The sequence below is a fragment of the Pseudopipra pipra genome, chromosome 19 (assembly GCF_036250125.1).
Source record: "Pseudopipra pipra isolate bDixPip1 chromosome 19, bDixPip1.hap1, whole genome shotgun sequence".
NCBI lineage: Eukaryota > Metazoa > Chordata > Aves > Passeriformes > Pipridae > Pseudopipra > Pseudopipra pipra.
Window position 1 is genome coordinate 10,655,157 of NC_087567.1, and position 15,595 is coordinate 10,670,751.

The 15,595-nt window shown below is 50.5% G+C and overlaps 1 protein-coding gene across 1 annotated transcript; it reads left to right on the top strand.

The window, feature by feature from the left end:
• Positions 1-3,668: 3,668 nt before the first annotated feature.
• On the top strand, positions 3,669-14,061 carry KCNJ2 (potassium inwardly rectifying channel subfamily J member 2). Its single transcript, XM_064676138.1, has 2 exons — positions 3,669-3,778; positions 8,690-14,061. The coding sequence occupies exon 2, from the start codon at positions 8,906-8,908 to the stop codon at positions 10,187-10,189; it is 1,284 nt and encodes a 427-aa protein (XP_064532208.1). The 5' UTR covers positions 3,669-3,778; positions 8,690-8,905; the 3' UTR covers positions 10,190-14,061.
• Positions 14,062-15,595: the final 1,534 nt, after the last annotated feature.

Consider the following 15,595-nt stretch of genomic DNA (forward strand, 5'->3'; position numbering starts at 1 on the left):
AGAGATGAAGACTAAATGCAATCTGATAATTAGGTCATTTCAGCGCCAAGACAGAAAAAGCAATTTAATAACATCTCCCGTGGAGTGAGACGGGGGCTAAAGCCTCTGCTCCCAGCTGGCAGGGGCTGTGCCTGCAACACAACTCTCCATTTGCTTCCTTGGGGCATCTGCAGCTCTCTGCAAGCTGAGGTGGTGAGAACCACACCAGAAAAAGGGGGTGAAAAGCCTCTGCTTTCACTGGCACAGCCTGGGATCTGCCTATGGAAAGCATCCTGCTCTGCCACTGGTTCCTTTTCTTACCCCTCCTGGTATGAAATAGGGATGTTCTGCCTTCCCAGAGCCCTTCCTATCCCTTGGTGCTGTTTCTTCTGCACATAAAGGGTCTTGTCTTGAAAACTCCTCAGCCCATGGCCATTTCACACCGCCCTCCTAATATTTCAGTCAGAAGGCACTGAGAGATTTCTGAGGCAGGGCTAAGTCAAATTAGAAAACCAGTCATGGAGAGAAGGAAAACAAATCCTTGCTCAGCCTTGAGGGTTAAGTTTTCAGCTGCCTCTCACCCTCTTTGTCCTGCCTTGTTGCAACAGGAAAGGGTTTTTTAGAAACTTTTCTTGTAACTTCAACTTCCCCGTTTGGGGGTCTGGGAGGACTTCTCTTGCTGAAGTCCATGCAGATGGTTCTGTTCTGGTTTTCATTGCCTGTATGACAGGTTAGAATCGATATTTCATTGTTAGAAGAGCTCTCTGAGCAGAGCTGCTCTGACTTTGGAGAGCTGTAAAACGGTGGTTCTGTATGTGCTCTACCCCTCCTCAGTGAACGGTTGTGAATAACCCTTACTCATAGCAGTGGATCTGAGATCTCTGGGTCCAGTAGCTCTGTAGTCTTTATCACTCAGTTTGCATGAGTAAAGGCTGAGTAAGAGTCTACAAAGTCAGGCTGCAATCCATAAATATCTTATGGATATTGTACAGAGAGTTGCTGGACTCAGTGCCCAGCTCACAGCGTGAGCTCTCAGAAGAGCATCTCTTCCCAAGAGTGGATTGCAGCTCTACCTTATTTCATTTCCATATAGATGGGCACATTCTCCTTCCAAGTGAGTCAAATTGTTGCTGTTTTAGCTGTCCATAGGAAGCACACAGAGTAACAAGGGATATTTCTGTCCGATCCAGGGACACGAGCAGTGCAGGATTTGTGCCTGTCTCTCCAATCCAGTGGATTTAATGATCTTCGCTTTACTGAATGAACAAGATAACTGCACTCATTGCCTTTTATAGATTTTTTTTTCCAGATTCACCATTCATAAGACTGCTAGAGGACATTCCTTCCACTTCAAAATGAACAGAGCCACCCAAGAACAGCTCACAAGCAGCACGATTGCCCAACGTGCCCGATTGCTCAATGTACAGAAACACTTGTCTCTTCTTCCCCCTCCCTCTCGAGTGAAGTTCGTGCATCCTGAACGCACAAACCGGGCACTTCTGAACGGCTGCACTTGGCCATTGTGTTTATTGCTGCAACAATGTGGCACTTCCTCATTCGGAGTGTGGGGAACTCGGCAAACACTGTCAGTGCCAGGAGAGGCAGTTGGTGGGACGGGTCAGTGCATGACGAGCGTGTTCTTAAAACATCTACACCATGAGAGAGGAAAGCACCTCCACTGAAGGTTTAAAGACAGCTCATGTCGGAGTTGTAAACTTAGGAAACAAGTGAGGAGGAGAGTTTAAGCAACAAGGAGCGACTGCAGGCACTGGCATTGCTGTGGAAAGTAAGGAATCATATTTACAGCCTGTTCTGGCCATTGTAAGAGGCTCCTCAGAGGAGAGTGGCCGATCCACTTGGACCAGTCTATCCCTCAGCAGCTCCAGGCAGACCTGCCTGCTGATTCACAGTGCCACAAGCATCCCCAGTACCCAGTTCTGGGTGTTGCAGAGGCTGCTGTCGCAGTCCTGGGTGCAAATCGAGGTGTTTATGCCAGTTTCTGAAGCTTTGTGTGCTCTGCCCCCTTTGCACTCAGCAGTCACCTTGGCTCTTAGTTTTGCAGCACATGACAGGGCTCCCTGCTGGATTTCAGCTGTTGGCACTTGGGAACTCAGCTCTCCGGGGGCAGCAGGAGCGTGTTCTGCAGTGGACACCTGCCTTGGAACCTAACACCCCTGCACTGTCCATCAGGGCTTGGCAAACTTCAGGCTGTGCTTACAAGGCTGTTTTTGTTCCTGCAAGGCTCCCAGCCAGACCCTTCACCCTTATTTTTCTGTATCTTAGGCCACGTTCGCTGTAGGGAGGACAAGCTATTAAAAATTATTTTGATTTCTACATATTTCCACCCTGGCCAGCCCAACCGAGCTGCCACAGGTGAGCCAGGGAACAAAGACATGGATCCCACACACTGTAGCCAGGCTGATACTGCTCTTGCTTCCAGCTGTGCTCTAAAAGGTCTTAGTGCAGGGATCAAAGCTCTTGTTTCGGAAGAGACGTTTGATTTGAGTTAAAAAGAAGGATTTTCAGCCTAGGAGCTGTGCTGTGTTTGCCTGGCTTCTCATCCCTGTTAGTGTCAGGACTCTGGGACGGGATAACCTGCGTCTCCGCGTTTCCCTTCACTAAAATGAAAAAAAAAGGAACAAAAAGGACGAAACTATTCTGCCTCCGGGAATTTTTTCTCACTGCTTCGAGACATCAGCCTGAGACATGGAAACGGGAGCGAGCAGGCGCCCAGATAGCACACGGGACCTTCCCAAGTTGCGTGTGAAGTCCCGCAAAAGCCTTTCTCGCAGTGCTGGGAGGGTGAGGGGGGTACCCGAGGCAGGTGCTCGGTGCCCGCGGGCGCTCCCGGAGCGTTCCGGTGCCGGGAAACGGAGCGACGGCGCTGCCTCCCCGCACAGCCCTCCCCGCACCCACCGCGGCTGCTCCGGGACCCTCCGCGCCGGGGACACGGGCACCGGGAGACCGGCAGCCTCCTCCCGGGATCCGGGGACCAGGAGACCGGCCGCCACCGGGGATCCGGGGACCGGCCACCGCCTTCTGGGACCCTCGGCAGCGGGAGCTCGAGGTCTCACCGGCTTCTCCCGGGACCCTCCGCGCGGCAGACCCAGGGACCGGCCGCCTTCTCCCGGGATCCAATGCACCAAGGACCCGGGGTCTCGCCGCCTTCTCCCGGAATCCTCCGCACCGGGGATCCGGGAACCAGGAGACCTGTCGCCTTCTCCCGGGATCCTCCACACGGGAGACCTGGGGACCAGAGACAGGCTGCCTGCTCCTGGAAACCCGGGGAGCGGCCGCCTTCTCCCGGGCTCCTACGCACGGGAGAGCCGGGGACCAGGAGACTTGTCGCCTTCTCCCGGGACCCTCCGCAGCGGGGCCCCGGAGACGGGCTGCGTTCTCCCGGGACTCCCCGCACCGGGAAGCCGGACCCCTGCTGCCTTCTCCCGGGACCCTGTGGACGGGGGACGGGGGTCTCGCCGCTCCGCCGGAGCATCCCCTGCGCCCCGGAGCATCCCCGCTCCCGCTCCGCTCCCGATCCCGCCGATCCCTCTCCCGGGCTCCCCCCGCGGCCACGCCCCCCCGACCACTCCCTCCTCGTTCCATTGGCCTTCGGGGCGGGGGGGGCGTGTCCGGCGGGGCCGCTATTAAACATCCCATGGCCGCCCGCAAAAAGGGGCCGCGGGCGGGCGGGAGCGCAGAGCGGGCGGGCGGCGGGCACCGGGCCGGCTTCGGCGTCCCCCAGCTGCTGGATCTTATCACCCCTGCCCTCCACACGCACCTCCCTCGCGGGCCGCGGCAGGTAAGAAGCACCTTCTCCATCCTTTCGAGTCGCCCACCCGCCCCCTTTCAGCCCTGTCCTCCCGGAGCGCAGCCCCCCGAGGGGGAGGCGATCCGCGATGCCGTGTCGCGACACCGCGAGATAAAGCTCCCCTTGTGTGCCCCGGCTTGGAGGGGGAACTCCTGCATTTCTCACGCCCCCATCCCCGAGCTATTCTCAGTGCCTGGAATAATTCGATAGGTATGGCTGGAGCGCCCGAGCATCTGCTTCCAGCATCTGTTTGTGCTTATAACTTTCCATGCACCAGCTGCTCCCCCCATCCCCCCCGGGATATTTTATCCTGGGGAAGGGCTGGAAGTTCGCATGACAACTCCGTGTCGCTCAAGGCGCGCCGCTCCATCCCTTTCCCTTCTTCTCGCCTGTTGTTCCTGCACAAGAGGCAGGGCAGAAGCAGCGAGCCCCAGCGCTCAGATGCGTGTTTTTGAGTGTCCGGAGTGCTTTGGAGGGGTGTGAAATGAACCTGTAGCTTCATTCATTGGCAGCATGGAAACGGCGGGGTTTCTTTATTTCAGAGCAGCCTGCTAAAATATAATAAAAAAAAAAATAGGAAGAAGGAAAAAAAACCCCGCAGGCTGTGAAGAGCTGTATTGTTTCAGCTTAGTTCCTGACAGTTACAGGAAAAAATACTGATAAGCAAAGGCAGATGGGTTCGAGGGTTCGGTGCGCGGGGCGGGGGCAGGAGGGGACCCGCAGGTGTCCGGGTTAAGCGGGACCCGCAGCTCTGTCCCCGCAGCTCTGTCCCCGCAGCTCTGTCCCCGCAGCTCTGTCCCTGCCGCCCTGTCCCTGCCGCCTCCGCGCCCCGCGGGCTGCCCGCACTTGTCTCTGTGCCTCAGCCTTACCTTTACACTTGTTTGCTTTTCCATCCTCGCAGCCGGTGCACCACGTACACCCCCTGGTGATGGCTGTTCCACTCGTAGTTATTTTGTCATCGGCTACAAATACCCCGAGCGCGTCTCCTTGGCAGGACAGCAGATGCAAACGCCACTTGTCCTCTTTCTCCTATTTCTTCGCACCCATTTCCCTACATAATCTGATCTTTTTTTTTTATTTATTTTATTTTTTATTTATTTTTTCCCCCACTGCCTGTCCGTGAAGGACAGACCTTTCTCCTGAAAGCAGCTCACCACTCCGTGTAACTTGAGTCCTCCCCAGACCAGCGGAGAAGTTCTGGGGAATGACTTTTAAGGAGAAAGGTTACAGGGGTGGCCGTGCCCGGCAGCCAGGGAGCAGGAATGTGGGAACGGGCTTCGCTGGGGCGAGAAGCTCCTTTGTTCTGTTTTCCGAGGGCAGCAGGGAAGGCGCTTGGCTGAGGTGGTGCTGGTGCTCTCTTGGCAACATGTGCCCGGCTCTCTCCGCAGGGCTGTGTGGCGTCAGCCTGGGAATAACCGCTCCAAGCGCTCGTTAGTGCTCCTCTCCACCCCCCCCCCTCCTTGCACTTCTGAGTTTTGCCTCAGTCTTTAACCTTCTGCACAAATTCCCTTCGAGCTGCTCGTTGCAGAGTTTAACGTGCGGTGTGAGCTCTTTCCCCAGGGAAGGGCTGCAGGGGGCTGCTGAGGGAAAAGCGAGGTTTGGGCTCCTCATCGTGGCATTTCCCCAAATGCTGGCTCAGAAATGCTGCAGATGCAGCACAGCCCCGTTTTTCCCGGCTCCTCCAAGCATCCCCTCGCAGCAGAGCAAGCCAGGGCTCTCCCATCCCATCCCATCTCATCCCTTCCCAGTAATGCTGTGTCAGTGCCAGTGCTGGTAATTACAAGCTGCGTTGCTTGTTCTCCCTTCCAGGAGGAAAGGTAACCTGGATTAATAATAATAATAATAACACACCTAGTGATGATTGAATTTCCAGCTGCATGTGTGTGTCTGGCTGCACTGGGCTCAGTTACACAAATGCTGGGCTGAGTTGGTGGGCACTGGGCATTCTTTTTGTCTGGGGAGGTTTGAGGGGCTGGTCCCACACTGGCATTTTTGGTGCCACCAGCAGCTGCTGCCGGGGTGGGAGGGGGGCAGCAGCCTTGCTCTGCCTTGGAGCAGCAGGTGGATTAGCAAAATGAGAAGTATCATTGGATTGTCATGCTGGTTGTGTCTGGGATTGTGAGGGGGACCTCTGGTGAAGGTCAGGGTGAGCACTGGTCAGGTGTGTGGCTGGGCAACCAGTGGGTCCAGTGGGGGTTTCACAGGACCTGCCACGAGCAGGAGTGAGATCAGACCTGCTGCCTGGTCCCTGTGCACGGGGCTGGTCCTGCTCCCATCCCACACATCCCGGCATCCTCCCCACTCCGAGCACTCACAAGGATGAGAGGCAGTTAGTGCTGTAAGAGCAAGAAGACGACTGTGCTGCAGTGGAACATGCCAGCAACCTGCAAAGGTGTCCCCAGGCACACCCCTGGATTTAGGGATCCTTAGGGCCAAATGGGTGCAGGTCCACCAAGGACACAGCAGCCACTGAGCAGTCAGGGAGGAGAAATGCTGTGCAAGGTGCAGCAGGTAGAAGGTGCTCAGCCCTTCGGGGGAGGAATGTGACAATGCAGGATACCTAATTCAGGTCTCAAACTTCTAAATGCAGCCAGCTCACTGCAGGAAGCTCCTTTAGGATTTCAGTGATTTGTGGAATTCAAACAAATGTCCTCAGGTCAAGACTTTTGTGGGGGAAGCTGCACAGTCAGACACTTCAGACTTTACAGCTTATCTTTCCCTCCACCACAAGTTTTCCTCTAAAATCCAGGAGACAATGCAGGGGAAAAAAACCCCGAACTCCAGACTTCAAAATAAACTGTTTCCTGGGCTGTGTGTTTCCATCAGCTTGGAACAAAACAGACTTTGACCGTGGAAGTCAAACATGACTGCGATTATAGGATGTGGTTTGTAAGTGATCGATTTGCAGAGCAATGCAATGGCTTTTCAAGAAGTTTTTTTGTGTGGAATGTATTAACAGTAATTTCGCTTCCCTGCTGTGTTCAGGTTTCTAATCAAAGTGTTTTTCAGCCAAAACAAAAATAATTTAAGTGAGCATTAAAAGAATTCTTTTGTATTTTTGAGAATGATATCCTGATGGGAATGAAAAACCCCGAGAACAAAAAGGTGTGAGGGAGGGGGGAAAGTGGATCCTTAGGCAGTTGTCTAAGTAAGAATAAATGTACAGAACAAGTAAGAAGGCAGCTACACTGTAAGTGTTCATTGCTGAGAGCTGTGCTCAGAGTGGGCATTACTGAACCTATTGAGAGCTGCCAAAATGTCTTGTAGGAGCTGAAGTCACAGATGACTAATCTTGGCAAGTAGGCATCGGGACACATTCTTGCACAACAAACAGGAGTGAGGAAGAAAGAGGAGGTAAAAGTAAAGCCTGAAGAGGTCCTGGAGGGAAGAGCAGCCTGCAAGGAGCTGAGAGCACGATGATGGTGCTGTTTGTCACCTGCTCTTTTCCTAACAGGTGTTTGCTGAGCTAAAGCCCTTGTAATGTGGCTGAAGGATGTGGGAGGGCTGAGGGACTGTTTGAAATCTCTCAAGTTTTTGGAACGTCTCTGCAGGGCTTTAGGAGCTGCTGTTGGGAAAGGAGAAAACATCTTGTCTACAACTGTTGTGGGATTCGAGTCAGAGGAAGAGACAGTACTGAAGCCACTGGGGGACAGAGGTCCTGGTGGGAAGGGATTGTGCTCCACAGTGGCTGCAGTTTTGTTGGGTTTTGGACAAACTCAGATGAATTTTGATAACACTAATTTAGGGAGAGCATCGTGATTTAATCCCCTGCTATGGTAAATGGTTCTGAAGTCTCCTCTGCCATGACAAAGGGACAGCAGACATTCCCCAGTACTCGGGTTTAGCCTTGTCTCCTGCATGGGGCACGTGTGGATGGAACAGTGGCATCAGTGCCTCTCTCCTGCAGCATTTCAATCCCATTTCCTGATACACAGAACACGACTTAATGGATGACGCACTTGTTAAAAGCTGAACCTGGGTCTAAGCCAGACCTCCCCGAAACAAGTTTGGTGGCTTCTACCCTCAGGAAGAAGGTTTTGTAGCCTCTGAGCTGAGTCTTAATTGGTGATGTTTAAGGCCCATGGGACACTTGGAGCCGTTACCTGTTGGAGGTGGAATCGGCTGCCTCGGGCTCCCGAGGGGAAGGTGCTGGTTCTTGCTACTAAAGGTGTTATGAAGACACTCAGCTGGTTCTACTCCACTGTAGCCTTTTGGTAGTTGCATCATTGCAAGATTTAGTTTGCTTTGTCCAACTTATGCCTGATATGGGTGTAAAACCCGTGGAGATCCCGGTGAGTTTCTGGAGTTAAAGAGGAACCAATGCAGCCCTCATTCCTGCTGTTTGCAGAGAGTACACAGCTCACTCTTCTAGCTTAATTAAAAAAATTAAATGAGATCTAATTTCATGGAAACCTCTGCTATTTGCACTTCCCAGGTTTATTGCTTTTCTCTGTACACGTCACCTTCCCTTTTGCAACTCCCTGGTTTGTCGTTGACAAACAGTCTGGGGGACAGGTTGTAAGTCACCACAAACATCTCCAGTATTTGTGTTTGAGCAGATGGATGTTAAAGGGAGTTGTTTGTTTCCCGATACACAGAAAGCACAGTTGCAAATAGCAGAGAGATTCTCTGCATGTCCAGCTTTAGAGTGAATGTTGCTCAGGGACTTGTGTGACACGATGCCTTCGGGGCTTTCCCTGGGGAGGAGCAGTGACTTCCTCGCAGTGATGATGTGACTCCTGTCCATGCACAGTTGTGATTGCTGAGCATTGCTCAGAGTGTTGTTAAGAAAAAAGAAAACTTCCTGCAGGTCTGCAGGAGGAATTTAACTTGATCCTTTCAGGTTTGATTCCTTGTCCTGTCCCTCCAGGATCTAACACGACGTTTCTCTTTCTCTTGCAGACCATGCCCTCTCTATGACGGTTGCTTGCTGAGCTAACTCTGCATGCCAGAAGACTGTCCTTGGTTGATCCAGGGGCTCTTGGGGACTCCGGCCTCTCCCCGGTTTTTCCGTGTGTGTGTGTTCCTCTAGAACTTTCAAAACTGTTTCTCCAAAGGGTTTTGCAGAAACTCAGACTGTTTTCTAAAGCAGAAGCACCTCAGTCCACAGCAGTAGTGATGGGCAGCGTGCGAACCAACCGCTACAGCATCGTGTCTTCGGAGGAGGACGGCATGAAGCTGTCCACCATGGCCGTGGCCAACGGCTTTGGGAACGGGAAGGGCAAGGTACACACCAGGCAGCAGTGCAGGAGCCGCTTTGTCAAAAAAGACGGTCACTGCAACGTCCAGTTTATTAACGTGGGGGAGAAGGGACAGCGATACCTGGCAGATATCTTCACCACCTGCGTGGACATCCGCTGGAGGTGGATGCTGGTTATCTTCTGCCTGACCTTCATCCTCTCCTGGCTTTTTTTTGGCTGTGTGTTTTGGTTGATTGCACTGTTGCACGGGGATCTGGAGAACCAAGAGAACAGCAAACCTTGCGTCTCTCAAGTGAGCAGCTTCACCGCAGCCTTCCTGTTCTCCATCGAGACCCAGACCACGATCGGCTACGGCTTCAGGTGCGTCACGGACGAGTGCCCCATCGCGGTGTTCATGGTGGTTTTCCAGTCTATAGTGGGCTGCATCATCGATGCCTTCATCATTGGGGCCGTCATGGCAAAGATGGCTAAGCCAAAAAAGAGGAACGAAACTCTGGTGTTCAGCCACAATGCCGTGGTGGCCATGAGAGACGGGAAGCTGTGCCTGATGTGGCGCGTTGGGAACCTGAGGAAAAGCCACTTGGTGGAGGCGCACGTGCGAGCGCAGCTCCTCAAATCCAGGATCACGTCGGAAGGGGAGTACATCCCCTTGGATCAGATAGACATCAACGTAGGGTTTGACAGCGGCATAGACCGGATATTCCTGGTCTCCCCAATCACCATAGTACACGAAATAGATGAGGACAGTCCTTTGTATGACCTGAGCAAGCAGGACATGGACAATGCTGACTTTGAAATCGTGGTAATATTAGAGGGCATGGTGGAGGCCACCGCCATGACCACCCAGTGCCGTAGCTCCTACCTGGCGAACGAAATCCTCTGGGGCCACCGCTACGAGCCCGTGCTCTTTGAAGAGAAAAACTACTACAAAGTGGACTACTCGAGGTTCCACAAAACATACGAAGTGCCCAACACACCCATCTGCAGTGCCAGAGACTTAGCAGAGAAGAAATACATTCTCTCGAACGCGAACTCCTTTTGCTACGAGAACGAGGTCGCCCTCAGCAGCAAAGAGGAGGACGAGATCGACACGGGGGTGCCTGAGAGCATGAGCACAGACACCCACCCCGACATGGACCACCACAACCAGGCCGGCGTGCCTCTGGAGCCGCGGCCGCTGCGGCGGGAGTCGGAAATATGACCGGCGGACTCTTCCTCTCCCTTTTGGTTGAAAGTTTAAAATAAAAACAAAAAAAACAACCCACAGCTACCGGTCAAAGGCACGTTGTTGACCTGAGAAGTTGGCCCAGAACAGTTTTCAGACAACGGTACTGTTGAAGAGTGTGGTGGGAAGGCAGCAGACCTGAGAAACCCAGGCTGGTTTTAGGGCTGTCCTCAGAGGAGGGACGACAGAAAGCGAACTCTAAACACAAAGCACTAAACATGTCTAAGTATGAACAGAAGGCACATATGTTGTAGAATAAATTATGTATATATTTTTTTACAAAACTTGAACTTGCAGGCAAGCTTTGGTTGGGTTATTATTATTTTTTTTTTTCAACTTTTTCCAGAATGCTTCTCTCTAGGGAACAAGAATGTTTTTAATGGCATAACAAAGGCAAGGATCTGCCTTATTATTATTATTATAATTATTTTTTAAAAAGCTGCTGCTAACTACATGAACACAAATGGTTATTTTTGTTGCAGTGTAGTTTTTATTTTCTCTTGTGTAATTTAAAAAAAAAAAAAAAAAAAAGAAAAAAAAGTCAGTGTTGAACTTTTTGGGTTGAAAAGCTTGTGATCAGTTCAGAGAGGCCGATGTTGCCAGAAAGTCTAAACTCCTTTTGAGGCCAGTAGTTTGATAGCTAGAATCAATTTCTCTCTTTCCAATTACATAAGGGGCATTATGTAATATCAGGCCAATCAGTAGCCTCCAGCAAAATTATGATTTTTGGGGGGAGAATTTAATTCTCTGTCTAAAGTGAGACAAAATATACGTATACGTAGGAAAAAGTACTAAGTGAAAACTACCTAAGTGGATACCAAAGAAAATGCACAGTTTTGCACAGTGGAGTTTATTTAAAAAAAAAAAAAAAGAAAAAAAAAAGGAACAGGCTGCTTTAAACAAAAAAAAAAAAATCAAACCTCAGACACTTTTTTTTGGTTTTGACTTTTTTTCTTTTTTTTTTTTTTTTTCTTTTTTTTTTCTTTTTTTTCCTTTTTAAGACCTTTATTTTGCACCTTATTCTAAAAGCTTAAGGCTCGGATCTAAAGTGAGCTGGGCCTCCTCTCCTTCCTCCTACTCTTCGATGGGGAAATAAATTCCCTCTTTCCTTGTGAGAAGAAACTCAGCAGCCTGGAGCTGGCCCTCGAGCTCCTCAGCTCCGAGTGGGAAACTGTGCCATGGAGCTGCTGGTCGATGCCAGAGGCCGAGGCTGCAGGAGCACGTGTTTGGGCACGGCTGAGCCAAGCAGCAGAGGAACCCCCAGGAAGAGGTTTTTGAGGAGGAAGGAAGAGGGGCAAACAGCTTTGACAGCACAGCACTTGGGAAGGGCAGAGGGATTGCAGGATTTTGTACAAAATGCTTCTCTTCAGCAGGGCAGGGGTGTCAAAAAGGTGTATTTTTCTCTCGTGTAGAGAGGGATTATTTGGGGAGACGAGGCTGCAAAGGGAGGTCCATCCCCTGCCTCCTCTCCCCAAACGGATGGTCAGTGGGTGAGACACCTCACCCAGCTCTGAGCTGATTTGGTCACCCTCAGCCAAGCTCTGGCTCTGGGGGTGTTTTGGCTCCTTCACCCAGAAGGCTTTAAATTCTCTGTGCCTCTAAGATCAAGGAGACAGCGAACCTGTGCTTGGCCCCTGCTCCCCGGGGAGCGGAGCGGGGCGGTGGGGACGATAATCCCGGTCAACTCTTGCAGTATTGGATCACTGTATGCCATTAAAAAACAGCTTGTTCTAGGTCTAATGTCTTCTGCAAATGGATATCTGTGAAGGCCTCTGGCCCCTTCCAGCCCTGCCTGAAAGAAATGCCTGCAATGAAGTGGTTTCTGATGAGATGGTATCTGCAGAGGGTGGGTTCAAAACTGTGGAGATTTGGGGTTGTAAATGTGGATTTGGCTACTGGAGAGGGCAGATGATGAAGTGCAAGTACTGAGGCTGTTACTGGGGTGGGAGGGTGAGAAAGAAAAGGAAGGGTGAACAGAAAAAGGTGATTTGGTTGCAGTTTCTGGGTCAACAGTGGTGGAGACAATGGAGTGCTGCTAGTGCTGCTAATTGTGATGTTCTTGGAAAAGGAAAAAAAAAAACCTAAACCAAAGAGTATTCAGTGAAACAGAGGGTGCATGAAAATACAACGGGAAGGGAGGCTGAGTGGGAGAGAAGGGACCTGTTCTCAGGTCAGCATCCCCCAGGTGCACAGTGCTCCCACTAAATGATACTTGAGATATTCGAGGGAGGGATGAGAGATGGGGGATAGGAAATACAGGATTCGTCTCGTTTCTTTAAAACACAAGAAATTCAGAGAGAAAGAGAAAAAAAAAAATCCCCTCCCCCCTTAACATTTCTGGTGCAGAGGTTTTGGGTTTGTTTGTGTTGTTTTGTTTTTGTTTTCGTTTTTTTTTTCTTCCTGTTTTGTTTTGTTTTTCAAGTCGGTTTTTGCAGAAATATTTTTAAAATGTACATTTTATAAAGTTTATCAAGTATTTTCATATTTAAAGCCAAATGTAAATAGAAGTCTGTAAAGGAGGACAAGGAGAAGACAACGAAAAGGCCACTCAAAGTATCAATTCAGCTCGGCAGTCTCGGCTCACTAGTACTAGATGCTACAGGTTAGCATGATTTTTAGCAAATACTTGCAAGCCTTATAGGACTCCTAATGCTATGAACTTTATTTATTTTCAAGCATGGACTTTTCATTTGAAAACATGTTCTAGTTACTGGCATTTTTCAGAGTTACCAGCTAGTCCTGTCGAGGGGGTGTGTGTTGGGGTAATCCATTACTCTCTGCCGTGTTCTTCTTTTTTTTTTTTTTTTCCCAACCCTTTGTCTTTGCCGACTGAACCTTCCATTGCAGGCTTGCACTCGGCCTCTGGCTCCGGGGAAGCTGCTAAAAACAGACCTGCAATGTAACTCCATGGTACCACTTCCCCTTTCTCCAGCGGCTCCGTGTTTCCCAGCCCGGTGTAGGTCAGGCTATTGTAGCACTTCTACAGCAGCAAATTGGGTTAGTCATTTAAAAAAAAACACGATATTTTTTTAATAGACAGTGACTGACAGCGTTTCTTCAGTTCCTGTTGATCCTGGGCCAAGCTGATGCTGGTTTGGGGGCCCTTCAAACTGACTGAGCTCTGCCCACAGACTCCGCCGGGCTCTGGTTTATCCAGGATCCAGTTGGCTCGCACAGAAGGTTTATACTGTATCTTGCTTAGGGGCTGGGGGGGAATATGTTATTTCTGCCCTTCCCTGAAAATACTTGAATGAGACACATTGTCTAAACCATAATATTGTGTACAGTGACAAAAGCGCTCCGGGGGCAGCCGGGGATGGTTCCCTTCCTTCCCCCTCTCTTCCGTGCGAGTTGGCCTTGGTGAAGCAGCAAAGGCTGGAAATCCTGACTGTATCAGCTGGGGTTGGTGACACTCTCCCAGCCACGAGACACTTTCTGTGGGGTTAGTTTAGCACTCTCTCGTCTCGGGAAAGACAAAGGGTTCAGATATTTAATTTGTTTTCTCTTAGGTCTTCTTTTCTTTCATAATGGATTACAAGGTAAAACTGAGAAGTACTGTAATGTCTTTAAATTATGGCTGCTCACCACCATTGTGAAGTAGAAGGTGCTGCATAGTTGCCACTCCACAGCCAACGAGAAGCTGATTTTGTAAGGACTTTTGGCCTGCAGCTGTTGTAAGGTGAACAATCTTGGCATCTGACAGTTGTCCATGACTATTTTCCTGTTTGCAGCCTTTTTGTATCAAAGTCTTCCTAATGTACTGCACAAATTGTGGATTGTACAGATTTTTATATATTATGTCTTATTTTATTATTTCTAAATAAATAAAAAAAAATAATTGAGAATGAGCTGGTGTGTGCAGCATGTGTGTAAACAAGGGAGGACGTGGGCCTGGGGGGGTTATGGAGCTGTGGTTGTGGTTGTCTGAGCACAGTCATTGTCTGAAGCACTTTAGGAAGAGACAGATGGTTCTCTGCCTTGACAAAAGGCAGGAGGAGGAAAGGTGATCCCATTGTTACTTCCCAGATGAGAACACAACCACGGTGTAAGGCAACTTGCACCAAAGGAAGATCTGCCCCAGACAGATCAAGGGCTTTTCTTAAGGTCATACCTGGGGCTTCAGAGCTCCAGGTCATTGGCTACAAGTTGCATTAAATGGTAAAGCAGCTCAAAGTCTGCACAAAGTCCAAAGCAGGGGAGGGGGGGATCAAAGCCCAGAGCATCAGCGAGCGCATTGAAAGATTGGGCAAGGGATTAAAAAATTAAGCAGGAAACTCATCTTGAAATCCCCGTGTTTCATGTCTGCCTGGAACATCTCCTTATTGAAATGATGTTCCTCAGCTCAGCTCAATTGCAAACACGCTCTGTAATCTCCACCCAGGCCTCATTTCCCTGGAGCCCTGAGCCTGGTGGCACCAGCACGGGGGGTTTGTGTGACAGGCCAGGGAAGAGCAGCGGGGACAGGCTTTGGGGAACCAGAAAGGGCCGTGATGCCCTTATTTGTGTGGGCTGGAAAAGCTCCTTGCCCGTTTGTGCGTGGCCTCCAGGGCAGATATTGAGGCTGCACAACTGTGACTCAGCTCCAAAGTGCTGATCTAACGGGAATCAAACACCCTGCCACGGCTGAGGGAGCATCTCAGGCCAGTTCTGACCCCTCTGCTGATTTTCCAACCTTTTTATCAGCCCCTAATGCCATTAAATGATGCCTGGGATGGAGCCCTGACCCTGCCTAGCAGGACTCCATTTATAAATTCAAATTTACTTTTCAGATCTAATGGTCTCCTGGAAAGCTTATAATAATAATTGTGGGGCTGGATTTAGAGATACAGATTAGCTGTCACAGCCTGGATCTGCTTATTCTCCCTGCTGAAAAGCATCCTCTGAGAGAGCTGCTCAGGGCTCTGATGTTTCTGCAGGGACAAGTGGTCAGGGACCACTCTCAGCCTGTTTTCCCATTCCCTAAATCATTAGCACCCTCTCCTGTCAGTGCCTCTCCCTCCTCTCGCCGGCCACTGGTCCTGCCGAGGGGAGTCAGCACAAATCCAGCAGCAGAGCACAGCTGCACATTTTGGGAGCTAGTGAGGCAATCCTGAGCTCTCCTCCTTCCCAGACAAGCTGGATGCATCCAGGATGCACCGCAGGCTCCAGGAATGTGCCGCCTGAATCCAGGCAGAGGGAGTAAAAGCCATGGAAGACGCGGAGCAGCAGCAGGACAGAGGCACTGGCACTGCTGTGGGTGCTCGTGCAGGGTCAGAGGAAGATGCAGGAAGCAACTGGTCCCTCTTTTCCCCAGTTTTCTCACCCAACAGGACAGAAAATGGAAGCAATGAGAATTATGGAAAGGTCAAGAATGTGAAAATGAAATGCAAGTCTTGAAAACAT